Consider the following 26,676-nt stretch of genomic DNA (forward strand, 5'->3'; position numbering starts at 1 on the left):
TTTGTGACCACCTAGCCTGCAGCATGCCAGGCTTCCCTATCACCAGCTCGTGGAGCTTGCTCAAACTCTTGTCCATCTAGTTGGTGATGCCATCCAATCATCTCATCCTCTGTCATTCCCTTCTCCTTCTACCTTCAAATCTTTCCCAGCATTAGGGTCTTTTCCAGTGAGTCAGTTCTTCACATCAGGTGGCCAAAGTATTGGAGCTTCAGCTTCATCATCAATCCTTACAATGAGTATTCAGGACTGATATCCTGTAGGATTGACGAATTGGATCTCCTGCAGTCCAAAGGACTCTCAAGAGTCTTCTCCAACACCACAGTTCAAAACCATCAGTTCTTCAACACTCAGCTTTCTTTATGGTCCAACCCTCACATCCATATAGGACTACTGGAAAAACCATAGCTTTGACTAGATGAAACTTTGTTGGCAAAGTACTATCTGTGTTTTTTCATATGCTGTCTAGGTGAGTCATAGCTTTCCTTCCAAGGAGCAAGTGTCTTTTAATTTCATGGCTGTAGTCACCATCTGCAGTGATTTTGGAGCCCAAGAAAATAAAGTATGTCGCTATTTCCACTGTTTCCCCATCTGCTTGCAATGAAGTGACAGGACCAGATACCATGATCACATCAATACCAAAATCAGATTGATTATATTATTTGCAACCAAAGATGGAGAAGCTCATCTTTTGCCGATATGGTCAGCAAAAACAAGACTTGGAACTGATTGGCTCAAACCATGAACTCCTTATTGAAAAATTCAGGTTTAAATTGAACACAATAGGGAAATCCACTAGGCCATTCAGGTATGACCTAAATCAAATTCATTATCATTATACAGTGGAAGTAACAAATAGATTCAAGGGGTTAGATCTGGTAGACAGAGGGCCTGAAGAACTATGGATGGAGGTTTATAACATTGTACAGGAGGCAGTAACCAAAACCAGCCCAAAGAAGAAGAAATTCAAGATGGCAAAGTGGTTGTCTGAGAAAGCTTTAGAAAAACCTGAAGAAAGAACATAAGGGAAAGAAAAAGGGTCTTAATGACCCTGATTACCATAATGGTGTGGTCACTCACCTAGAGCTGGACATCCTGAAGTGTAAAGTGGGCCTTAGGAAATATTAATATGAACAAAGCTAGTGAAGGTGAGAGAATTCCTGCTCAAATATTTAAAATCCTAAAAGATGATGCTGTGAAAGTGCTGTACTCAATATGCCAGCAAATCTGGAAAACTCAGCAGTGGCCATAGGATTGGTAAAGGTCAGTTTTCATTCTAATCTCAAAGAAAGGCAATGCCAAAGAATGTTCAAACTACTGCACAATTGCACTCATCTCACACACTAGCAAAGTAATGTTCAAAATTCTCCAAGCCAGGCTTCAACAGTATGTGAACCGTGAACTTCCAAATGTTCAAGCTGGTTTTAGAAAAGGCAGAGGAACAAGAGATCAAATTGCCAACATCCACTGGATTATTGAAAAAGCAAGAGAACTCCAAAAAAAACATCTACTTTTCCTTTATTGACTACACCAAGGCCTTTGACTGTGTGGATCACAACAAACTGTGGAAAATTCTTCAAGAGATGGGAATACCAGACCACCTGACCTGCCTCCTGAGAAACCTGTATTCAGGTCAAGAAGCAATAGTTAGAACCAGACATGGAACAACAGACTGGTTCCAAATCAGGAAAGGAGTACGTCAAGGCTGTATATTGCCACTCCATTTATTTAACTTCTATGCAGAGCACTTCATGCTAAATGCCAGTCTTGATAAAGCACAAGCTGGAATCAAGATTGATGGGAGACATATCAATAACCTCAGATATGCAAATGACACCACCCTTATGGCAGAAAGCAAAGAAGACCTAAGGGTCCTCTTGATGAAAGTGAAAGAGGACAGTGAAAAAGTTGGCTTAAAACTCAACATTCAGAAGACTAGGACCATGGCATCCGGTCCCATCACTTTATGGCAAAGTGATGGGCAGACAAATGCAGTGACATGACATGACAATGCAAACAGTGACAGACTTTATTTTTTCTGGGCTCCAAAATCATTGCAGATGGTGACTGCAGCCATGAAATTAAAAGACACTTGCTCCTTGCAAGAAAAGATATGACTCACCTAGACAGCATATTCAAAAGCAAAGACATTACTTTACCAACGAAGGTCTATCTAGTCAAAGCTATGGTTTTTCCAGTGGTCATGTGTGGATGTGAGAGTTGAACTATAAAGAAGGCTGAGTGCCAAAGAATTGATGCTTTTGAACTTGGTGTTGGAGAAGACTCTTGAGAGTTCCTTGGACTGCAAGGAGATCCAACCAGTCAATCCTAAAGGAAATCAGTCCTGAATACTCATTGGAAGGACTGATGCTGAAGCTGAAACTCCAACACTTTGGCCACCTGATGCAAAGAACTGACTCATTGGAAAAGACCCTGATGCTGGGAAAGATTGAAGGCAGGAGGAGAAGTGGACGACAGAGGATGAGATGGTTGGATGGCATCACCAATGCAACAGACATGATTTTGAGTAGGCTCCAGGAGTTGGTGATGGACAGGAAAGCCCAGCATGCTGCAGTCCGTGGGGTTGCAAAGAGTTGGACACAACTAAGTGATTGAACGAACTGCCTTAACAATATTATGATGGTTTTTGTCATACCATCACATTCGTGTCATTTGTGTCATCAACATGAATTGGCCACAGGTATACACATATCCCCTTCCTCTCGAACCTACTTCCCACCTCCCTCCCCATCCCACCCCTCTAGGTTATCACAAAGCCCCAGCTTTGGGTTCCCCGCATCTTACAATAAACTCCCACTGTTCTACATACGGTAATGTTTTACATATGGTAATGTATATGTTTCAATGCTATTCTCTCAAATCATGAAAATTCTTAATGAGATGGGAGTACCAGACCACCTTCATGTCTCCTGAGAAACCTGTATGTGAGTCAGGAAGCAACTGTTAGAACTGGATATGGAACAACAGACTGGTTCAAACTTGGGAAAGAGTATGCTAAGGCTTTATACTGTCACCCTGCTTATTTAACTTATATACACACATCATGTGAAATGCTGAGCTGGATAAATCACCAGTTGGAATCAAGATTGCCAGGAGAAATATCAACAACCTCGAATATGCAGATGATCAAACTATAATGACAGAAAATGAAGAGGAACTGAAGAGCCTCTTGATGGTGGTGAAAGAGGAGAGTGCATTGATGTATGTACTTTTGATCAAAAAAAAATTAAGACTAATCACATATACATATAATCACTAGATAAAAAGATTTAAAAAACCATTTGAACAAACCTATAAAAAGTTGAATCATAATTTGATATTTTTCCACAGCAAACATACCAGGCCACATACTTTTACAAGTTAGCTCTAGTCAATGTTCATGAAGTGAATGATTCTCATTTAACTCTTGTGTTCAGTATAGAAAAAGAGGGATTGTTCCAAACTGCTTCAATAAGGATAGCTGCCAGTACAACTTATAGACCAGACTGTGAATGGTGACCCCTGTAACTGAACAATTATTTAGCAGTTCTGAGTACTACAAAGGCAAATTACAACCTTTCTCACTGATGAACTTACATATCAACTCCTAAACAGAAATGTACAGAGTAATTCTCACAGTGTATAAATACGACCCTCTCCCTTGCATCTCCCACATAGCAGGCAGATTTTTTACTGTCTGAGCCACCAGGGAAGCCCTACATATCAAATCTTAAATATAAATTTACAAACCAAATTGCACAGTGTATAAAAAAGACCCTCTCCCTTGGGAAATGACAGATCAAGCAGGCCCCAAAATAAAAACTTCAGTGGTGATACAGCCAAAGACATATAAAGAACGATGTGCTAAACACTAGAGACAGTACATGGTGTTCAAGCACACATAAAGCCTTTTTCAAAAATGACCATAGACTAGGCCATACAGGAATTCTTAGCAAAAATCAAGAATTGCTATTATGGGTACTATCCCAATCTCCATATTTCTGTGGGAGGAGAGAATGGTTTCCACCTATCTCCCCTCACACAGCTCTTCCTCAACAGAGGAATACACCTGATGACAGAACTGAAAGATGGAATTCTCCCTAGAGATGCCTGTCCCCATATGCAGGCATTATCTTCCAAGGAAGCTTTCTGAGACCAGCTCCACCCGTAGCAAGATGGAAGTCTAGAAGTTTGGGATTACATTCAATTCAAGGAAGTGTGTAGGATGAGTGGATTCAAGATCCTGAGTGTGGCTTCAGGTCCAGTTAAGGTTCCTAGTCAGTTAAACTAATGATAAAGCTGATACTTTGATCTCTTTCTATCTGACTCCTTTGTCTGTTCCCTCAGTTCAGTTCAGTTGCTCAGCTGTGTCCGACTCTTTGCGACCCCATGAATTGCAGCACGCCAGGCCTCCCTGTCCATCACCAACTCCCAGAGTTCACTCAAACTCACGTTCATCAAGTCGGTGATGCCATCCAGCCATCTCATCCTCTATCGTCCACTTCTCCTCCTGCCCCCAATCCCTCCCAGCATCAGAGTCAACTCTTCGCATGAGGTGGCCAAAGTACTGGAGCTTCAGCTTTAGCATCATTCCTTCCAAAGAACACCCAGGGCTGATCTCCTTTAGAATGGACTGGATGGATCTCCTTGCAGTCCAAGGGACTCTCAGGAGTCTTCTCCAACACCACAGTTCAAAAGCATCAATTCTTCGGCGCTCAGCTTTCTTCACAGTCCAACTCTCACGTCCATACATGACCACTGGAAAAACCATAGCCTTGACTAGACGGACCTTTGTTGGCAAAGTAATGTCTCTGCTTTTCAATATGCTATCTAGGTTGGTCATAACTTTCCTTCCAAGGAGTAAGCATCTTTTAATTTCATGGCTGCAGTCACCATCTGCAGTGATTTTATTTTGGCGCCCAAAAGAATAAAGTCTGACGCTGTTTCCACTGTTTCCCCATCTATTTCCCATGAAGTGATGGGACCAGATGCCATGATCTTCGTTTTCTAAATGTTGAGCTTTAAGCCAACTTTTACACTCTCCCCTTTCACTTTTATCGAGAGGCTTTTTAGTTCCTCTTCACTTTCTGCCATAAGGGTGGTGTCATCTGCATATCTGAGGTTACTGATATTTCTCCCGGTAATCTTGATCCGCAGAACCAAATAAGCAGGGGAATAAATGGATGCCATTCTTTTCAAATTTTTTATTTAAGTATAGTTGATTTACAACATTGTAAGGGATGTCAGTTATTACCTTTGTGGTAGAATAATGACCCTCCCAAAGATGTCCACATCCCACCCCTGGAAAGTACGGGTGTGTTTGTTACCTAATATAGCAGAAGGGACTCTATGGACATGATTAAGAATCATGAGATGGAGATATTATCCTGGATTTTTAATCACATGAGCTCTTAGAAAAGGGAGGCAGAAGAATGGGTCAGAGAGATATGACATGAGGACTCGCCCTGCCACTGCTGGCTTTGAAGATGGAGGAAGGGGTTGTGAACCAAGGATGGTGACGGTATTACAGCTGCAATAGGGCACATCATGACAGACTAGGTGTACTCAGAAAAATCCCAAAGGACACCCTAAAATTAAAAAACACATATTTTAAAAAAACATATACTTTTAAAAAAGTTTATTTTAAAAAAAACATATACTTTTTAAAGCAACTGAACTGAAGGAAATTTCAGAGCTCAGGAGAAAAAGAGCATTTGAGCTCATGTTCCTGGCACACCTGGGCTTGAATGGGCCGCTTGAGGACAGGAGACAAAGTTCAAGGCCAGAGCAAAGGAAGAGGTCAAATGGGAGACCTCTGCATAAGGCCAGGAAACAAAGGGCAATACCCTCAGCCTGTCACTAGAAAAAAATCACCCACTGAACTTGGCCTTGATGCTGGAATATGAACACACATAAACAATTCTATGTTTTCAAACATTAAAAGAAGGGTAGGAGAAGTGAAGGAAGATAAGTGCAGAAATCAAAAAATAAAAAGTTGATAAACAAATGAGACCTAGTCAACATAAGCTTTCACAAAACAGAGGAAACCATCAACAAAAAGACAACCTAAGGAACAGGAGAATATATTTGCATATGATACTGCTGAAATGGATTAATTTTCAAAATATACAAACAGCTTACGCAACTCAACAACAAAAAAGCAACAACCCATTTCAAAAAGGGCAAAGGACCTAGCCTTTTATCCATAAGACACACAGATGGCCAACAGGCATATGAAAAGATGCTCAATATCATCACTAATTATTAGAGAAATGCAAATCAAAACTACTTGAGATATCATCTCACAACTGTCAGAATGGCCATCATCCAAAAGTCAACAAATATAAATTCTGGAGAGGGTGTAGAGAAAAAAGAATTCTGCTATGCTGTTGGTAGGAATGTAAATTGGTGGGGCCCTTATGGAGAACAGAATGGAGAAACTAAAATTAGAGTTACCACATGATCCAGCAATCCCACTACTGGGCATATATCTGGAAAGGATGAAAAGTGTAACTTGAAAAGATACAGGCACCCCAATGTTCACAGCAGCACTATCTGCAATAGCTAAGACATGGAAGGAACCTAGGTGTCCATCATCAGATGAAACAATGGATAAAGATTTTCTACACACACACACACACACACACACACAGAATAGAATATCACTCAGTCACAGAAAAGAATGAAATAATGCCATTTACCGCAACATGGATGAACTTAAAGATTATCATACTAAGTGAAGTAAGTCAGGAGAAAGACAAAAAACATATGATAGCACTTAAATGTGGAATCTAAAATAATGATACAAATAAACTTATTTACAAAACAGAAACAGACAATGTTCTAGTCAAAGTGACAAAGAATCAATAAATTCCAAAAAGGATCGGAAACCTCTTTAACCACTACAATTAAGTTAGCAGTCAATTTTAAATACATAATATTATATATTATTGATTTGTTAAGCTGAACAGATAGATTCAAGTAAATAGAACAGAAAATGATAAAGAATATATAACCAAAGAAGTTAAATATGTACATCAGTTCAGTTCAGTCACTCAGTCGTGTCAGGCTCTTTGCAACCCCATGAATTGCAGCACGCCAGGCCTCCCTGTCCATCACCAACTCCTGGAGTTCACTCAAACTCATGTCCATCGAATCAGTGATGCCATCCAGCCATTTCATCCTCTGTTGTCCCCTTCTCCTCCTGCCCCCAATCCCTTCCATCATCAGAGTCTTTTCCAATCGGTCAACTCTTCGCATGAGGTGGCCAAAGTACTGGAGCTTCAGCTTTAGCATCAGTCCTTCCAATGAACATGCAGGACTGATCTCCTTCACAATGGATTGGCTGGATCTCCTTGCAGTCCAAGGGACTCTCAAAAGTCTTCACCACAGTTCAAAAACATCAATTCATCAGTACTCAGCTTTCTTCACAGTCCAGCTCTCACATCCATACATGACTACTGGGAAAACCATAGCCTTGACTAGACGGACCTTTGTTGGCAAAGTAATGTCTCTGCTTTTCAATATGCTATCTAGGTTGGTCATAACTTTCCTTCCAAGGAGTAAGCATCTTTTAATTTCATGGCTGCAGTCACCATCTGCAGTGATTTTGGAGCCCAAAAATATAAAGTCTGACACTGTTTCACTGTTTCCCCATCTATTTCCCATGAAGTGATGGGATCAGATGCCATGATCTTCGTTTTCTGAATGTTGAGCTTTAGGCCAACTTTTTCACTCTCCTCTTTCATCAAGAAGCTTTTTAGTTCTTCACTTTCTGCCATAAGGGTGGTGTCATCTGCATATCTTATTGATATTTCTCCCAATCTCGATTCCAGCTTGTGCTTCTTCCAGTCCAGCATTTCTCATGATGTACTCTGCACAGAAGTTAAATGAGCAGGGTGACAATATACAGCCTTGACGTACTCCTTTTCCTATTTGGAACCAGTCTGTTGTTCCATGCCTAGTTCTAACTGTTGCTTCCTGACCTGCATATAGGTTTCTCAAGAGGCAGATATATAAAGCATAAATACATAATGTGTGTGTGTATATATATATATGTATATATATATATATATATATGGATGGTTAGTTGTTTGTGTCTATTTGGCTAGGTCACAATACTCAGATATTTAGTCAAATATTATTCTAGATGTTTCTGTGAAGATATGTTTTTCAATAAAATTAATATTTAAATCAGTAGACTTTGACAAAGCAGACTATCCTCCATAACATGGGTGGGCCTTACCCAATCAGTGGAAGATCTTAATAGGAAAAAAAAAAACAAAACTGACTTCTCTGAAAGAAGTGGAGATTTGCCAGCAGATGGTCTTTGGATTTGAACTGCAAAACTGGCTCTTCCTTGGCCCTCCAGGCTGCTGGCTTACCCTGCAGATTTTGAACTTGCCAACTTCCACATTCATATGAGCCAATTCCTTAAAATAAATGTCTCTTTCTCTCTGTCTCTCTCCACATACATACACACAAACACACACACACCCTATTGGTTCTGTTTCTCTGAAGAACCTGAGCTAATACATACACACATTTATCTAATTATAGAGTAAATAATATACACACCTACTATGGGGACTAATCAGCAAAAATAATTCTTCGAAAACAGTCATTAAAAAATAGTCTTTGTCAAGACTGATCAAAAAATAAAGAAAAGGCAAACAAACAAGCAATACTAGGAATAAAAACATATATAACAAGTGTAGCAGACCTTAAAAAGATAAAACATAATAAGCAACCATATGCTAACAAAATGGAAAATACTGGTAAAATACACAAATATCTAGAAAAATACAGCATGCCAGAACTCAATAGAGGAAAAATTAAACCCTGACTACCCCTAGCCATTAAGAAAAGACATGAGAAAATACAAGGTCCAGATGGTTTTGCAGGTCAGTTCCTATAATTTTAACTATAAGCAAATATTTAATGAACAAATGATAATTCCTAATTTACCTACACACTTTCAGAGAATAGAAAATGAGGTTGGAAATATGGACTCTGCCAGCAAGGGTAAAAATCAGAATGCAGCTGTTCAACAGGGCTCCGAGCCCCACTGTGGGCCATCTCAACCTCTTTACACAAAGGCAGCCTTTAACATCTCAGCCCACTAGACACCTCCAAAATTCCGCCAGCTCTCCTTGGGTCAGTGTCAAAGTAGAGGACTCTCAACCTGAGTCCTGACTTGGAAACAGGTGGCTTTGTGACTGATGACCACTCCACACTGACTGGCCTTGGAGAGGCTGGAGATAAGGCCAACTAACTGTTCAGAGTGTGGATGCATCATCAGCCTTGAATGCCACAGCTGAAATCATTCATGGGCCCACAGGAATAATTCCAGTCTTGATCAGAACTTTCTCTGCCCTCACACAATCTTGAAAGCAAACAAACAAAAAAACAAAAACAAAAAATGGACACTAGTCAGGGTTGGCAGGGGGATTTCGCTGGTCCAGTGGTTAAGACTTCTTTCAATGCAAGGGGTACACAGTTTCCAGTCCTGGGGAGCTGAGACTTCACATGCCTCGAAGCCAAAAACCCAAAACCCAAAACAGAAGCAATATTGTAACAAATTCAATAATACTTTAAAAAAATAAAAAGGTCCACATCAAAAAAAAATCTTTAAAAAAGAAAAAAAGAGTTGGAAAAAAGGCCCAGACAGAGCAACCTCTTTGTTCAACTGTCATTAAACAGATTCCTTTTAACTGTTCTCCAGCAGTGGGTATAGCTTGTAGATAACCCCATGAGTAACCTCCCGCACAGTGAAGAGAAATAAGTGGCCCTCTGTGTCCTGACAAGGGGTTCTCTGGTCATACACACACACAACACACACACACAGCCTCCTGGAGCAGCCGCTGACCCCATTTGCCCACAGATGAAGCCCTACACAAAATTAGTGTATGCGGTCGTTGCTCAGGGTCATCCACAGGGATGCAATTAAGCAGCATAGTGTTCAATTTCAATCATCAACAGTGTAATTCAATTATGGTATTATTTGTAGGCTGAATCACAGGGACTAATCAAGAGGAAGATCAGATCAAAGGTTAACATCTTACTGGAAGTTATAATACTGGTCTTTTGTATTAGAAACAACTCATTTGGACAAAGGTTCTGGGTTTTCTAAGTCACCTTGTCCTAACTTTCTGGTATGAAATTCTTGGGTCCTATTTAAATACAATCACACTCGGGATACACCCATTCAGATTTCAAGAATTCAGCTTTACAAGGAGTTTCACTTCGTGTTTCTGCTTCATTTCCTACTTCTGCTTAGAAGGCATTTATCTCATGTCTCCAGAGCAGATGAATGCCTGCCGATGATGAGGGTCACCATGCTTGCCTCGGCAGGGGCGTATTTGGCACTTGTGTATCAGGATGTCCTCTGAGTTTTCCTGGCCTGGTTGCTTCTGTGAATGATCATCTCTTGCACCGTCTGTACTGTTTACATTGACCAGAAGGAGAGGGCACTTTTTTTTTTGCATTAAAGGCTTAATTATATACACATTGATATCACATGCCCTAAGTATACTCTTCTGGAAACTCTTTTGGAAAGAGTTTTGGAAAGTGAAGAGTAGCCTGTCATACTGTAGAGCAATTAATAAGGGAAAGTTCTGGTTATACAGTGTTATAATCATTAATAACCATTACTGAAGGAAACTGTGTCCATTTGAGTAGGAATCCATTTGTTTCTACATAAATGCTTGCTATTTAGGGCATGTAGGAAGCCCATAAAAACTTCTTCACTAAGATAAGCATAACTGTGTTTTCATAAAGTGAGAGCATGTAGTGGTTTGAGTCCTTTACCAGCTGGAAGTAGTACTTGACACCCTTCAACTTCAAATTAGTGACAGAATAGAAACAAAGAAAGGACAATATAAATGTTCACACAAAGACGTAATCCCTACAGAATCTGATTCATGATGTTGGTGCCACAGTCTTCAACTTCCTTCTAGCTGCTCTATGCTCAAGCAAACGAGCTCTTACTTGGAAGCTGAATGTAGAAGGGAAGAGAGCAAAGCCACCGTGACCCACATACTGGGGACAAGGACAGGACTGGACCCTCCTCCCAGTGAACTCCCTAGACAGCCCTGCACAACCCCAGGGGCTGTGCTGCACATCACCATGAGATGAGCCCAGGAGTGAAACGAGCCAGGAAGACATCTGGATCTCAGCTAGCCGGGACTCGAATCTTAGTTCTGTCATTTACCAGCACTATAGCTCAAGTGGCAAAAATAATGTCAATAGTAGTATCAACAAAACCAAGGTAATTTAGAGCCGGTGAGCACTTACTAGGTAACAGGCGCTATTCTAAGTGCCTTCTTTACCTTAATTTAATCTCCCCAATAACATGAGATGGCACTGTTATTACCACTGTCTATATACTATGAGGAAACTGAGGCTCAAGGGGATCAAGCAATTTGCCCAAAGACTCCACAGCCAGTAATAAGTGGCTGAGCTGGGATTCTAACTCCAACAGTCTAACTGCAGTTTACATTAATAACCACAAAAATCCCTAAGCTCTTTGGCCCAGTCAGCTTGAAAATGAGGGTGGCTTTAATAATCTTGAGGAAAAGTATCCCACACAATAGCATTCAATAATTATTATTCTTTTCATCGCAAATGGCACAGAACATATGCCCTCCAGACACTCGCTAATAACCTCAGTGTTGAATTATCTGCCAAATAGCTCCTGTCAAATGTCTGGGTGAGCCAATTACTGCTTAAGAGATGGCTCACAGGACATGCTAACCACAGAGTCTTAAAAAAAAGAAAAAATTAGTGATTTATTATTCCACAAGAATGAGCCAAAGATACAAGAGAGAAAATAATCAATGAAGTTCAGCATGCAGACAGACAGGGGATAGGTACAGAAACCAGTAACTGCCACCTAATAAATGAAAAGGGGAGCTTATTCACAGAAGTAAATCAAATACACATGGGACCCAAACATCTATTAAACAAGTATTCTGTGCTGCACTGAGATGCAGCAGCAAAGCCTCTGCTGTCACAGAGCTTACATCCTGGTGCAGGAGGCAGATAATAAACAGATGAATATGAACCTAATGGGTCAAATGGTAGTAAGTGCTATAAAGAAATAAAAACGGGATGCGAGGATGGGAGGAGGGGATGTAGGGATGCTACATGAGAGAGCATCAGGGAAGGCCTCTGCATGGTGACATTTCAGCAGAGATCTGACCTCAGTGTACTTGGAGAACATTCCAGCAGAGGGACAGCAAGTACACAGGCCCTGAGACAGCCTTTGCTAAAGCAAGACACGCCAGATGGAAGGTATGGGAGGTGCAGCCACACAGGCAGCCACAGGCCAAATCGCACGCATACAGCATTGCTGCCTATAATGGGGACTTTAGATGTTTATCCTGAAATGCGAAGGCATTGAGGAGTTGTCGGGAGAGTGGTGTGATCTGATTCCTCTGCTGCTCTGTGGAAGAAAGTCTACAAGGGGGCAAGAGCAGAGCAGAGCCCACTCAGAGACTCTGCATTAATCTTGTAGACCCCAGGCAAGCCTAAGAGGCATGAACAAGCCTTAGCTAGACAATGAAAACCACAGCACACAAATGGGTGAAACAAGGACCTGAATAAACGAGAACTCAATTTATCAAGAGCTGACACTTTATAGTGCGTAGTATATGGCAGGCTCTGTGTTAAGCCCCTACATGTATAAGCACAGCAATCTTCTTAGGTGGGTTATATTATTATACCCATTTTAAATATGAGGAAGCTGAAGCACATATCATGCAGGTAACTTGATGCAGAGCTAGGATTTGAAACAAGCAGTCTGGCTACAGGTGTTCCTCCAACCAAAGAACTCCTTGGAATGTTTTAGACCACCTCTCAGCACAACTCTTGTATCTGTTCCAGAGACACCCAGGGCCCTTCCAAAAGGAGTCTGCCAGGGTGGAGGCCTAAGGAAACAGGAGATGGGGGAGCATGCAATGCTGGAAAGGAACAGGATGGGAGTCCCTGGTTCTGCTCCAGGAACCACACCCACCACAGGTCCCCAGCCAAGCCAAGGCCCCAAGTATTCAGACCCACAGTCCTCGCTCACAGACAGAGGGACCATGCCAGGAACTTTGTCATTTCAGGGGTGTCTGCGTGGGGAACTTCAGAGGCAGCAGGAGGAAGTGACCCCACACTGGCTGCCTCTTTAAGGAGGTATCCCACTCACCTGTCCCAGCTGCCTAAGAGCTCCGCCTGCTCCAGGGACTCTCACAGTCTCCTTCTTGCCCCTGGGCTGGGGGCTCGGCAGTGCTGACCACCTGAGCTAGTCTCAGAGCCTGACTCTGATCTCAATGCCTGGAAACTTCTAGGGGAGACTCTCTGAAAAGACTGCCAGGAAACCCACACTGTTGATCATCTCCTCTCAGTAGGGCTTCTGGGACCCTCACCTGGGGCAAAACATCCCAATCTCGGATTCTCTGAAAACCTGGATGTTGGTCGACCTCCTGAGGACCCTTTCTGTTCACTGAAAAATGAAGAGCCTGACAGATGACAGCTGGAACATGTCATCTGTGCACCACAACACACAGAAGTTTCAAGACACGAAACACCTACCTCCTCTGCCCCAGGCGCAAACACCCAGAACCTCAGTGCCTTGGGTGTCTCTCTGCAGGATGGAAGGACAGACACCGGGCAAAGTCAGGTGCCCTGTGCACGCCCTGGGTTCTAGTCACACTCAACCCAAACATGCCTCCTGCAGCCATAGCTCCACACAACGAGTAGTAAAGTCCCAAAGAAATGCCCAGTCGGCAAATAAGGTCACTGACTTGTATCAGGTAAGGCCTGCGGCCTGCAGAGAAAAATCTCCAATGACAAGCTTGTTCCAATCAGTACAGGCTTCAGTTGTCCCCCATCAAGGAGTTAATCAGCCCAGACAGCCCACGGCGACTTTCCAATTAAATAGCTTTGCTGGATCTTTTCAAAAGAATGTTCCTAACTGGTTCATACAAACATGAAGCCAAACAGTTGCAATAATATGGCATAAAGAACATTCTTCAGGTGATTAAGTGAATCAATACAAAATCACTACCTGACAGACATACTGGAGACCAGCCAGGGAAAGGAAATGACACTGGTGTTAGAGGGCAAAGTCCGCAATATTGCAAGTTTCAGCTTGACTGAAACCATGCTGTACTCTGAAAACTTCATGATAAAATCAGTGCCACTGCACCTGTTGCAGCCAGGATCCAAGGTGGGACAGTTATTCACGTGCTAATACATGGTGCAGCCGCAGTCTCAGCAGAGACCTAGACCCTGACCAGCTATCAGAGTCTGAGTTTGCACTGTTGAAAAAGAGTGCACACACAGTAAAATAAGAGAAATCCAACAGGGGCCTTGTCTCTGCACCCAAAGGAGAAGTCCAGTGAGAGGAAAATGGTTTCTCAGTGCGGAGGTCCCCAGGACCCCTGAGCATACCTGCGATGATTCCGTCCATCTGCTCCAGGGCAGCTTCTAGCACATGACTGGCCTCTGAAGCCATGAGTCCTTTTCTCTCCTTCGTCCCCTCCGACTGAAGATTCAAACACAGCACAAAGGAAAAATTAGAGTATTTCATGTTACATACCAAGACCACTGAGCCCTCTCATTCCACCATGGTAACCGCACTCTCATAGGAATCTGAGTGGCCCACAGTGGGTTTCTGCCACGTCCCAGCACACGTACTCCATGAATCTTTAGCAGGTGATCCCACTTGTTTCTGTCATGAAAAGCCACTGGGGCTCTCCAGGGTCACCTGTGGCAGCAAGGCAGCGATTGCCACTACCACCATCATCACAGTCCCAGCTCCAGAAGCTGCAGCCACCCTGGGGAAGGCTCGAGAAGGCACACAGCGAGGACTCCATCAGGCATGCCCTGCAGCCCTGGGCCACAGCAGGCATTTGCGGTCTTCTACCTGCATCTGTCCCACTCCTACGGTGCTCTCCTAGGGCAGGTATGATCCAGGCTGAGAGGCCTCAGCTGCCACTTTCGCTTCTCATGGGGGCCAGTGGGCCCCGTCTAGGAAGGTTTCAGGCACACTGTTGCGGGGAGAGCACAGTCTCTCATTTTAGTCCTTCCTACTCCACCCAGGACCATTTAAGGCGCAGAATCCCATCTTCTCAGCATGGAAGAATGTCTCAAAAAATACACTGTCTAGCCATTTCTATGATGCTGAGCCTCCCTTCTAATGAGAGAGGTGGCAATTGGTTCCATCTCCAGACAACTCTGCCACTCAGCAAGGTCTTTAAGCTAAACTATCTTCCTGCAGCCTCGTCTCATTTTTCTCACTTCCCACCCTCTCCCTGGGTGTCAGACAGAGACTTAAAGGAGCAGTTGTAATCCTTAGACGTAACTTGCATCTGTAAACTGGAGGCAGGTGCTATTGTTTGTCTGCTCATTCAGCAGAGCCCACATGTGTGCCCAATGGGCATAAGTGCTGCAGAGAAGAGAGGCAGGGCTCCCAGATCCGAGGGTGGATAGAGCAGGTCGGGCAACAGGAGATCTGTTGCTCCTTTCCCTCATAGAGTTATATCTTCAGAGTGAAGAGAGGAATGTGAGCAACCACAGGAAAGTGGTTTGGAGAGGGTGTGGATAAGGATGTCAAGACCACAAAGAACCACGCTGAACGGCACTACCAGGCAGGAACAGTTAAACACCCTGGGTTCAAAGCTGGCTCTGCCATTTCCTCTGTGATCTCTGAACCTCAGTATCTTCTTCTGTAAAGTGGGGAGGATGACAGTACCAAACTCACAGGGTTGATGTCACAGTTAAATGAGTAATTAACACTTCATTAAAAATGCAGGCCTTGCATGTAGTAAGGGCTCAGTAAACACTGAGCCACCAGGGAAGCTCCAATAAACATTAGCCATTTTTACAGGACGTATTTGTGCCAGGATAGTTCACAGGATGAGGGACTTTAAAGTGGGTCAGGTTTAGGGAGGGGGAACCTAGGTATGTCCAAGAGGCTGGCCCTGTGGGGGAGGTAGGCACAGCAAAGCAAGGTAAGCAAGTTGGAGGGGGGGAGGGGGGAGGGGGGAGGGCTCTGAGTCACAGGGGCAAAGGCCAAAAAGAGTCAGAAATGTAAGAACCAGGGTGCAGTCAGCTCAGGGGAGTGAGAATGAGGGCTCGTGGAGGGGTGGGGAGCCTCCCTGGCACCTCGGGGCCGTGGCAGGCGCCAGGCAGGCTGCAGCAAGGAGCAGCCAGGTGGCTCAGAGCACACGCGGGTGTAGGTCTCAGGGTCTGAGTGGAAGTGAGGCTGGGAGGTGGGGGTTGGAGAAGAGGCAGCAGGAAAAGGGGAGGAGAGAGGAGGGCCGGTTTCAGCACCTTCACCTGCTTAGCCATACAGACAGTACAAGTGTGAAATCCATCCTACCCTCCAAGGCCTCCCCAGCCGCTCCCAGGAAGAAATCCAAAGTCCATACCGTGACCTGCGGAAGCAGCTTGGCATCCATACCGTGACCTGCGGAAGCAGCTTGGCAGGATCCGGCTGGGACAACCCCACAAGGCCCGCCCCCCTGACCTCCCTGCTTTGGCAGCCTCAGGCACTGTCCACTCCCCCAGCACTCTGAGCCCCTCTGCCTCCCCTGAAACTGCACCTACCATTCCTCTGTCCTGAAATCACCTTCCCGGGTCTCTGCACGGCTGATCCAGCCTCATCCTTCAGGCCTCAAGAGACGCCTTCCTTGCACACCGGCATCTAAAGCAGCCCCTCGGCAGCACAGCGGTTCCAAAGTATCTTGTCCATCTATGCTTCCTCGCTGACTGGCCTTGCAAACCCTCTGCCTGGAAGCTGGCGAGCCTGTCTGCTTTGCTCACCCCTGTGTGCCCAGTAGAGTGACTGGCCCAAGGAAACTTAAGAGTAAATAGTTGTGAATAAATGATAGATCCGTATGGCCAACACTGCCTAAATCCTGCTGTGCTGGGCACTGGGGGTGGAAGGGATATTGATGAATCAGAACTCAACCCTATTCCCTCAGACCATGCAGTGTAGTGGAGAAGACAGAATTAGGAACAATTAGGATGCAATGTGAGGTATGCTGATAGAGGCTGGTATGCAGTTTCCCTGGTCCATAAGGGCTGAGGAGGAACTTTCTCAGCAGAGAAGGGTGATTCCAGGCAGAGGGGGGCAGTGTGTGAAAGGGAAAGTGAAGTCGCTCAGTCGTGCCCGACTCTTTGCGACCCCATGGACAGTAGCCTGCAACAAGCTCCTCCGTCCACGGGATTTTCAGGGCAAGAGTACTGGAGTGGGTTGCCACTTCCTTCTCCAGGGAATCTTCCCAACCCAGGGATCGAACCCAGGTCTCTCGCATTGTAGACAGAGCCACCAGGGAAGTGTGAAAGGGAAGGAAGCGTGTAAAGACAAGATGTAGGTGGCAAATGCCAAAACGGTTGGTGAGATTATACAGGAGCACCCAGCTGCTCACTATGAGTCAAAGCCCTCCACGGGATTTATGTAAGCGTGACTAAGGCAGTTCAGTAAGAGGAGCTTGGGAATCACACCCACAGCATCAGGGATCTGGATGCACGCTGGGCAGCTCAAGTGGCCTCAGATGTAAACTTGATGGAGATTTTTTAAGAGAAGGACCTTGTATTTCAGCAGACTGGCTCCACTGGGGGTCTTAGTCCTGGGGTGCAAGGTGAGAGGTCAGTTAGAAAGTGCCGAGCCCTTTAGGACACCTGCAACAGAAAGGCCATAAAAACAACTCACAGGCCCTCTGCCTAAGGATGTTTGTACTTGGCAAATGGCAAGTTGGGTGGACCCGTGGGAGCTGGCAAGAAGTGAAACATGAGTCAAAGATGTATCATCTTTACGGTCCAGAACCTGGGCCAGTAAGACTGGGAGTGCTCAGGAGCCGGAACCTGCTTTGGGCGACTGGTGAGCTCAGTTCTGGGTCTAAGGTGATGGCAGGATGCAGGGAGAACAGGCTCTGCCAGCCCCTGTGAGAAGTCAGTGGTGTTGGGTACTGGGGGAAGCGCTGAAGGGCCAAACACACCACAGGAGTGATGTCTCCAGGCCCTTCTGTGAGCACGGACACTCTGACTGAACAGGGAAGCCATGATTCCGTTTGCCAACCATTCCCACTCTGGCAGCCTCAGCCATTTTCTCCTCTCACCAGTTTGGAGCTCCCCATCAGTAACGCACCCTGGGACAGTCCCTGCTCTCACGGAATTGGGGGTCTCAGAAGCAAACGTGTCATCCAGCTGAACTCAGTGTGTCTGTTCATCCCCACAGTGACACAGCGCCTCCCCAGGAACCTGGGTTCGTCGGGGATGTGGGGGTTAAGTGCACAGAGCATCAGCAGCTGCCTGCGAGGAGGTCTCCGCAGAGAAGCAAGGTGAAGAGGGCGCACCGGGAAGAGTCAGCAACCCCAGGGCTGGGAAAGAGAGCAGGATCCAGGACAGTCCCCAAGCAGGTGTTGGAGGCTGGACAGCAGAGGAACTGATGGTGTGCCCTGAGGACTCGAAGGCAACCCCACAAGCCCAAGAAAGAGAGGTGCAGGCAGAGGAGGACACCGCGCTCTTAACACAGTCTACTGTCTAGTGACAGTAGTTAAATTGGCCAAAAGCAGTTTTCTTTGCCTCTGGACACGTGGACTATTAACAGAGCCCTGCATTTGACCCTGATGAGCAGGCGGTCTTCTCACACCAAGAAACTGGCTCATACCGAGCTGCAGAGATAAGGTAAGGAATGTTGTTTAAGGAAAGGTGTGGTCCATTGCTCATGCACCCTTTTCTTCCCCCACAGGCCTCTCTAGATGCTGTCATCCTCCTACCTGTCATGGTACCCAACGCTGGGCTCCCCTCAACAGACCCTCCCCTCTGCTACCAGCCAGGGAGGAAACCACCCTGCAGCTGTGAGTCCAGCTGTGATAGGTGCCAGAGTCAAGTGATCTGCACCACATAGATGCCTGTGGCACTGTGAACTTGAATAAGGGGCAGGGTTAGGTGAGCCGCAATTAGCCACCCAATGCCTGGTGGCCTCTAAGGCAGTTACTTAGATATGGTATTAACTACCTTTGTGTTGAGCAAAGGAGGATCAGAAATAGGTAGGAACAGCTGACTAAGGTAAGGCTTGAGCAAGTAAATCTTAACTTGTCTCCATCCAGGCTGAAATGCAAGCTGCCATTCCATTTAGTAAGCCACTTTTCTCTCAGTAAAGGTGGTTAGAGATGCCAAGTGTTTTGGGAAGGCTCAGAGTGTCCTGGACGGAGGAATCAGGACTAGGTCCTGGTCCCTCCAGGGTCTGCTGACTCCTCACAGCGGCAGCCAGACGCGCCCCAGCATCCCTGTACAAAGAAAGATCCGGGGAGGAACCCTCAGCCAAGAATCCACCACTACTGAACTCAGATTCATCTCAGACCTCTCTGGCCCTCAGTGGCCAACAGGTGGTAAAGAAGCATCACCACATACTTTGTGGTTTATCGCCACAAACTGGAGACTTTCCCCACAATTTACTGGTCATCCATAAACCACAGTGGCTGGCTCTTCAAATGGTCATTTAAAGGAATATCTGTTTTTATTCCTAAACTGAGGAGACAGCTTCTTAAAAGTATATGGGAAACTTCTATCTTTGGGATAATTGAGCAAGAAGCCATTTTTAGCATGAAAAAATAACAATAAAGATGGAGGATGGTGTACAAAGACAGTTGATGGCAGTGCCTACATTCTCTATCACATCCCGTATCAACCAAGATTAACGTTCTTTTTAAAGGACAAATAAGAAAGAATGTCGGGTTTATAGCCTGACAGTCTTGAATTAAAACCTGGGCTCTGCGGCAAGTCGACAGGGCCTTTAGGCAGATTACTTCTCTGAGCCTCAACTGTCTCATGTATAAAATCAGTATAAAACTGACACCATTGTTATGGGCAAAAGTAAACAAGAGACAGAGCTCAGAAAAATATAGGAGATTGAAGTCAAACATCTAATTTAGCTACCACTGAAACAATAGTAGAGGAATTTATTTTGAAAGACATAAGCCCACAAGGACATGGAGAATGTGATAAGAGACACAAGGGAGATGCCAGGGCAATAGCTATGCAGCAAGCAGGAAAGGGCAGTTGGTCCATGTGGGAGGGCTTCCAAAGCTCTGAAAGATTTCTTCAGTAATATGAAATTAAAGGAATATCTAATGCATCTAAACAGCTTTAGAAATTTATAAAGTTGAAGAATTTAATTCCATGATAAGAAAATGCAAACCAAGCAATGACAAAAGAACTCCGAGAAAACCAAAAAGTAAAAATAATCTTAGTCCTTGCAACAAAACACCGCATACATGCGGATTTAACAGAAGCGGCACTGACAGGATGTGGGGATGGAAAAGTGCTCGTGAGTGATGGGAACAAGGTTGGAGACAGCTGATTCATCTGCCAGGGTGGGAATTCAGAAGTCACTAGATAATGACAACTGAAAAAAGAATAAAGTAGCAGAACAAGCATTTTTTGTAGTAACATGGATAAAAATACTAAGAGTCTGAAGTGGCTCCATCTCAGGAAGAGCAACAGGGGTGTGTAGATGGGGAGACGGCCACTTTAACAAATCGTATACGATTATTTGAGCCTTCACATTGTGCATATATGTGGTAGTGATTAAAAAAAATCAGAAGAATTAAAAGAGATAATGTGTGTGGTGTGCCTGGCACAGAGTCGAGACTTGATTACTGGGTACTCATTTCTCCTTGTAGCTACTGTATATCAGGCAAGTGTCAGTAGCTGCCTGCTAAGAGTTTATCCAACACTCTCTCACTTAATCCCCACGTGCCACTTAGGAATTATTCTCCCCCTTTACAGACAGATAAAGCAAAGTGCTTGAGGATTCGCCCTGTTTTTCCTCCCTTCCTGAAACTTTTCCTTTGAGGCAGGAACCCACCTAGTAGAGGGCTTTGAGCACAGGAGGGTCTAACTTACCTTTCAAAAGGATTACTTTGGCTGCTACTTGAACTGGGGGTTGGGGGGTAAAGGGGTGGGGAGGGGGATGAAGGGGTGGGGAGGGGTGCAGCAGTGAACACAAGAAAACCAGGCAAGAGATAAAGGTAGCTTGGGCCAGAATGCTTGTGGTAGATGTTCTGATCCTTAATACATGTTGAGGACAAAGCTTGTAAAAGCCTACTGATAGGCTGGGTGTGGGCAGGAGAAAGTGAAACCCCAGGCTTTTGCCCTGAGCTTCTGGGAGAGTGGGGAGAACTGTGGGAACAACAATGCTGGAGAGGGTGGGGTGGGAAGGGTGTGAAATTAGGAGGTTGGTTTTGGAAATATTCAGTTTAAGATGCCCAGGGACACCTAGAGAGAGATGCTGAGTACAGTAGCCATTTGGAAATTCAAGATATTTGGAGAAATCTGGACTGGAGATATTCTGGGAACCGTTTGCATAAAGGCAGTATTTAAACAACCGCAGGAAGTAACTTAAAAAGTAGTGTAAGACCAAAAAAAAAAAAAAAAAAAGAGGCTCCAGGACTCTTTGAAACACTCCAAATGTGCAGTCAGGGAGGAGAATCAATGAAAGGGATGGAGGAGGAACAGCCAGGAGAACTGAGACGGGGTGCACTATAAACCATGTGAAAAGTTTCCAGCGGAGGACAAAACCAGGGGTGCCACGTGTTGCTGAGTCAGCCCAGAGGCCATCTTCTCTCCAGAGACTCGCTGGGGGTGACCTTACCTGCTCCACAACCTCACCTGCTCCAGCCTTACCGCACGCACCCTGGACGGCAAGAGCCTGACTGACTGCCCTGCCCCTAGACAGCCTCTCCACTCGCCCTGCACTGAAGGCTCACTGACTCAACGCTCCTCAAACCTTCGTGTTTGTTAGAAGCACCTAGAGAGTTAATGGTACAAGAGGCTCAGGTGATCCTGAGACTGACCAAAGTTGATGCAATGCAAACACAGCTCCCAACCGGGCACTCAACTGCTTGTGGAGAGTTTCAGGGGCCCACCACCAGCCAGGGTAGAATTATGCTTCTTACCAAGTTGATTCAACCTACATCAGCTGCAACTCTACGTGTCCATCATAGTATAGTATAGTGAAGTCGCTCAGTTGTGTCCGACTCTTTGCGACCCCATGGACTGTAGCCTACCAGGCTTCTCCGTCCATGGGATTCTCCAGGCAAGAATACTGGAGTGGGTTACCATTTCCTTCTCCAGGGGATCTTCCCAACCCAGGGACTGAACCCGGGTCTCCCACATTGGAGGCAGACGCTTTAACCTCTGAGCAACCAGGGAAGCCCATGTCCATCTTACACCATGGCAAACCTCAACCCCATCCCAACCAATGTCTTACTATCAGCAGGCAGATTCTAAGCATTAACTGTCTGAATCCAGGAGCTTTCCAGCTTTTATGCCCATGCTGGCTAACCTTCCATCTTCTCTTTGAGCCAGCTCTTCCAGAAAACCCTGTGTACAGTCAGGTCACTTGAGATGGCTGTTCTCTTGCTCTCTGTACATCCTCTGCCCAACCAGCGCCTGCTTCACCCTTATCTTAAGTACATGACTGACCTTCCTGCATACTTGCCCCAGGCCCCAGCTTATCAAAGGGATGGTGAGGGGCGTGTCCCTCTAGTGGTTTCCCGGTAACTAATGAGCCCACCTGACATCAATTCCCCCTATAATTAGTAATCTCTCTTTCTCCCGAGCAAAGACTGCCACCATGTCCTGCCTGCTGTCTGCTGTACAGGGTAGGGAGTTGCTCCAGGACCTTGCTTCAGACATGTAAGCCACTCCATTAAACTACGCATGTTTGTATCTCTGTTGACGACTCTGGGCTCGCTCTTCGGTCTTGAAGCTGGGCAAGAACAGGCCTTAGAGGCTTACAAAATGCACCATGTTTAACCTGCTCACCTAAATGTGATCACCCCATCTTTGATCTTGCAGGAAAAGGCTGAGAGCAGCTGTGCACAGCCATCTCCCCACAAGCCTTACATGTGACTGGGCCCCTGAGAGCATCCCCCCTCCTGACCTGGGAAATCCCATGGACAGCTGAGCCTGGAGGACTATAGTCCATGGGGTTGCAAAGAGTCGGACACGACTTAGCAACTGAACAACAAACATAAAACAGAGGGAAACTAAAGCCTGGGAGTTGTGGGGGCTTGGAGGAGGAGTGGCAGCAGGTGGCCCACCCCTTTCCCCACACTGACACCCACCTCCCCCCTTCTTGGCCTCACACTCAGCAGGCCCCAATACATAGGGTCTTCCCCAAACCGCCTCAGTCATGCCACCACAGTCTCCAAGCCACAAACTTGGGGGTCATCCCTAGCTTTCCTGCCCCTCACCCACATCCGGTTGGTCACCATGTCCAGTAAAGTCTCCTTCCTCACCCACTCTCTGGTCTGTCCTCTCATCCTCACCTGTCTGGCCTCAGGCCACATCATCTCCCATCAGAATGGCTGCACTGGCTTCCTGGCTGCTTTCCTTGCCTGCAGGAAAACCCATGCCCCACTCATCCTCCACACTGGGTCTTGCACAAATATAACTATAGTACCTCAGCTCTTGTACAATAATTCACCTGCTTCCTGTCACCCAGGAAACCATCCAGAGAGGAAGTTAAGGACCCAGGAGATAGTCAAGAGTGTGTGCTCTGTAGCCAGGCTTCCATTTGAAGCCACTTTTTTCCCATCACCGGCCAGACCTTGGACACGTTCCTAACATGCTGAGCTTATTTCCCCATTATAAAATGTAGGTGGAAACATACATGTGGTAGGATTGTGGACATTCCATGAGACAATGCATGTGGAAGCCCTCTGCATATAGCTGAGTGAGAGTGTACAAGCACAGCAGTTAAAATTCCTTAGATACAACAGCCAAACTAGTTTTACCCCCACTGCTTTTACTCTAAGGCCTGCTCAGGATGCAGTGTTTTTGGCCAAGATCCCCTTCCCACCTGCTCCATTCCCTCTCCTCTTTCAAGGCCCAATTCCAGCATCACTGATTCCAGGATCCTCTCCTTCCCCCAGATAGAAGTGACTGCCCAGGCTCGGTCCCTCTCTCCATGCCCATGCCAGACTCCCTCATAGAACCCTCTAGAGCACTAGCCATGTGGGGTCCTTTGTCTGAGCAGCAGCTCCTGGTGGGCAGAGCTGTGTCTCTGGGCCCAGAGGGGCCCAGCACCTGGCCCATAGCAGCCAGTCAGCTACACTTGTTGGATGGATGAAGAGAACCACACATCTGTCTGAGGAAGGCAGCTGGAGGCTGACCAGGAGAAAAATTCCTTTCTGTCTGTGTATCAGTGAAACAAGTTGTCTCCTTCCAAAATACAGCTGGACAGGGACAGGATAGACATTCCCATTCCAGAAGGGAGAAAATGGAAAAAATAAAGGTCACTAGTTTTGACTGGCGGAGAAAGCAATGGCAACTCACTCCAGTACTCTTGCCTGGAAAATCCCATGGATGGAGCAGTCTGGTAGGCTGCAGTCCATTGGGTCTCTAGGAGTCAGACACGACTGAGCAACTTCACTTTCACTTTTCACTTTCAGGCATTGGAGAAGGAAATGACAACCCACTCCAGCGTTCTTGCCTGGAGAATCCCAGGGATGGGGGAGCTTGGTGGGCTGCCGCCTATGGGATCACAAAGAGTAGAACATGACTGAAGCAACTTAGCAGCAGCAGCAGCAGTCTTGACTAGAAGCTGAGAGGCTACAGGGATGGCAGGCAAGTCTGCATACGGGACCCTGAGGCTGGCTGAGGTCCTGTCCAGCCTTGAGGTCTTTGTCCCCAAGGGGATGGGCCTGATGGTGCAGAAAAGCATCACACCTGGCTGCAGGACCATGCCAGGGCTCACAGACACCCACGCAGTATCAGGACCCAAGGACAAGGCCACGGCCATTATTTTTCCACCAGGACAGAGGAGCCAGACACAGAGAGACATCCTGTCAGGACACTCCAGGGGAGTTAGAGCAGGGTAGAGGGACCAGGATACTGAAAAAGCTACCATCAGAATTGGTGACTGCCTTTGAGTCTAATAAAAGCGAAGAGGCAGAGCCTTGATTTCCTTTGTCAATGAATAGAAGCTTAAACAGCCTAAGAAAAACTGCACAGGAGAAAATAAAAGAATGCCACTTAAGGTGAACAAGCACGTTTAACTTGTCCTTGTCTAATCATGGTATCAGTCACTCTAATAACAAGCATTTGTTTAAAGCTTTTGGCTTCAGAAATGTTTTTCACACACAAGGCTTCTCATTCCCACCTAAACATCCCAGATCAGACTTTTCGGATTAGTGAGACAGTTAAGCTGAGCCCAGTGGATGCCAAGATCCATCAGACTCACCGAAGGGTCCTAAACCTAGGTGCAGGCTGGAGGTGCCAGCTGACAGCAGTGGACGGATGCAACATTTCTTGCCTGGTGTCTTTTTCCTGCTGTACCAGGTTAGTGAGTTATGTGCACTGGGCATTCCCAGCCACTCCCTGTTGGGCGAGTTCCAAAAGATCCCTAAGAATATCTGCACTGGAGCCCAGCTCTGCTGAACCCACAGAAAGGAGTCCCTTTGCTTTCTGGCCCTTCCATTTAAAGCCCTGCCCAGCTCCTGTCACACGTCACTGCTCCTCCAGCAGCCTCCTTTGGCACGTCTGGACCCAGATGCTTCCACTTAGCATTTACCCAAAAAGCACTCACCCTTCTCACCAAACCACAGCCCTTTAAATAGGGTTGCATGATCCCAAACAGCTCTTCCACCAGTGTGCCATAGGGGTTCAGTCCCAAAGCTTAACACTATTCTCTGAAGAAAGGAATGGACAGCACCGGGGACTGAACCTCACCTCCAGACACCAGGGTCTGACTCCCCTTGGCTTAGCTGTTCCCCAGACGCAGGACTGGCATGCTTCTCTTCCTTGGAATGGCAGGCTTCTTCAGAGAAGCGCCACCCCAAAGACAGGATCATGAGACACCACAAGCCCCTCCCACAAGGAGGAGCCAGGGCCTGGCTGGGAAATGGGTGTGAGACACGCGAGGGTGTCAGGCTCACACCCAGACAGCACAGCAGACCGTCCGGGCTAAGGGGCGGGAGAGCCGACACTGGGTTTCCCTCAGTGCTTCGTTTTACCTGCCTGACTGTCCTCACTTCCCATGTTCTGCTCTTGACCTTCCGCCCCCAAGCTGGTCTTTTCCCCCAAGTCAAGGATTTATTATTGTGTAAAAGAGGTCACAACAATCTCAGGGATCAAGGCCATGGGCCTTAAAGTGAGCCTGCCAATGAATGGCTTGGGCAGATCTCAAAGGACAAAGGATACAGGTGCTCCATCAAGGAGAGGGATTGGGAAACCAGGTGATGAGGCAGGAATCTGAGCTTTTGGGAGGAGTGGGATGGGGAGCTCTGTCCAGGGGGCAGAGCATCACCAAGCCCCCTCATCAGTTTGCTCCTCAACGCTGTGCTTATGACAAGTACATCCGTATCCTCACTACAGCCACCCAGAGAAGTCGGGATGGGAGGTTCTTCTCCTTCCTGCTGAGAGTCTCAGAAGAGCCTGTCTGAGGGTGTCCCCTTCAAGGCTAGGATGTGAAGGACCAGCCCAGACAACAAACATCTCCCCAACAGGAAGATGTAACTGAGACCGTGGTGAGCCCCACCGCTGGCCAGCCACCATCCATCAAATGATGGCAGTTCCCACCACGCTCATGCAGTCTCCATCTAGCTGTAAAAGCCATCTGTCTGGAAGTTCACAGAGGGTTTCCTTCCTCCCTCTTACAGTGGCAACAGCCCC

The 26,676-nt window shown here is 46.1% G+C and overlaps 1 protein-coding gene across 18 annotated transcripts in view; it reads right to left on the reverse strand.

Moving 5' to 3' along the window:
• PPFIBP2 (PPFIA binding protein 2) overlaps positions 1-26,676 on the reverse strand; it is a 156,851-nt gene that overhangs the window by 107,702 nt on the left and 22,473 nt on the right. For 9 of the 18 annotated variants that reach the window (XM_069554516.1, XM_069554513.1, XM_069554511.1 and 6 more), the window contains exons 1-2: positions 16,597-19,988; positions 14,437-14,530 (exon numbers count right to left, since the gene is read on the reverse strand). The exons of 2 other annotated variants lie outside the window; for them this stretch is intronic. In XM_069554516.1, coding sequence (XP_069410617.1) covers positions 14,437-14,530; positions 16,597-16,599 — 97 coding nt within the window. In that variant the 5' untranslated portion in view covers positions 16,600-19,988. Of the gene's footprint in view, positions 1-14,436; positions 14,531-16,369; positions 16,411-16,596; positions 19,989-26,676 lie in introns of those variants that run through there. 7 more of the 18 variants (XM_069554508.1, XM_069554502.1, XM_069554518.1 and 4 more) reach the window with 2 other exon arrangements.

Source organism: Ovis canadensis, chromosome 15 (genome assembly GCF_042477335.2).
Source record: "Ovis canadensis isolate MfBH-ARS-UI-01 breed Bighorn chromosome 15, ARS-UI_OviCan_v2, whole genome shotgun sequence".
Lineage (NCBI taxonomy): Eukaryota > Metazoa > Chordata > Mammalia > Artiodactyla > Bovidae > Ovis > Ovis canadensis.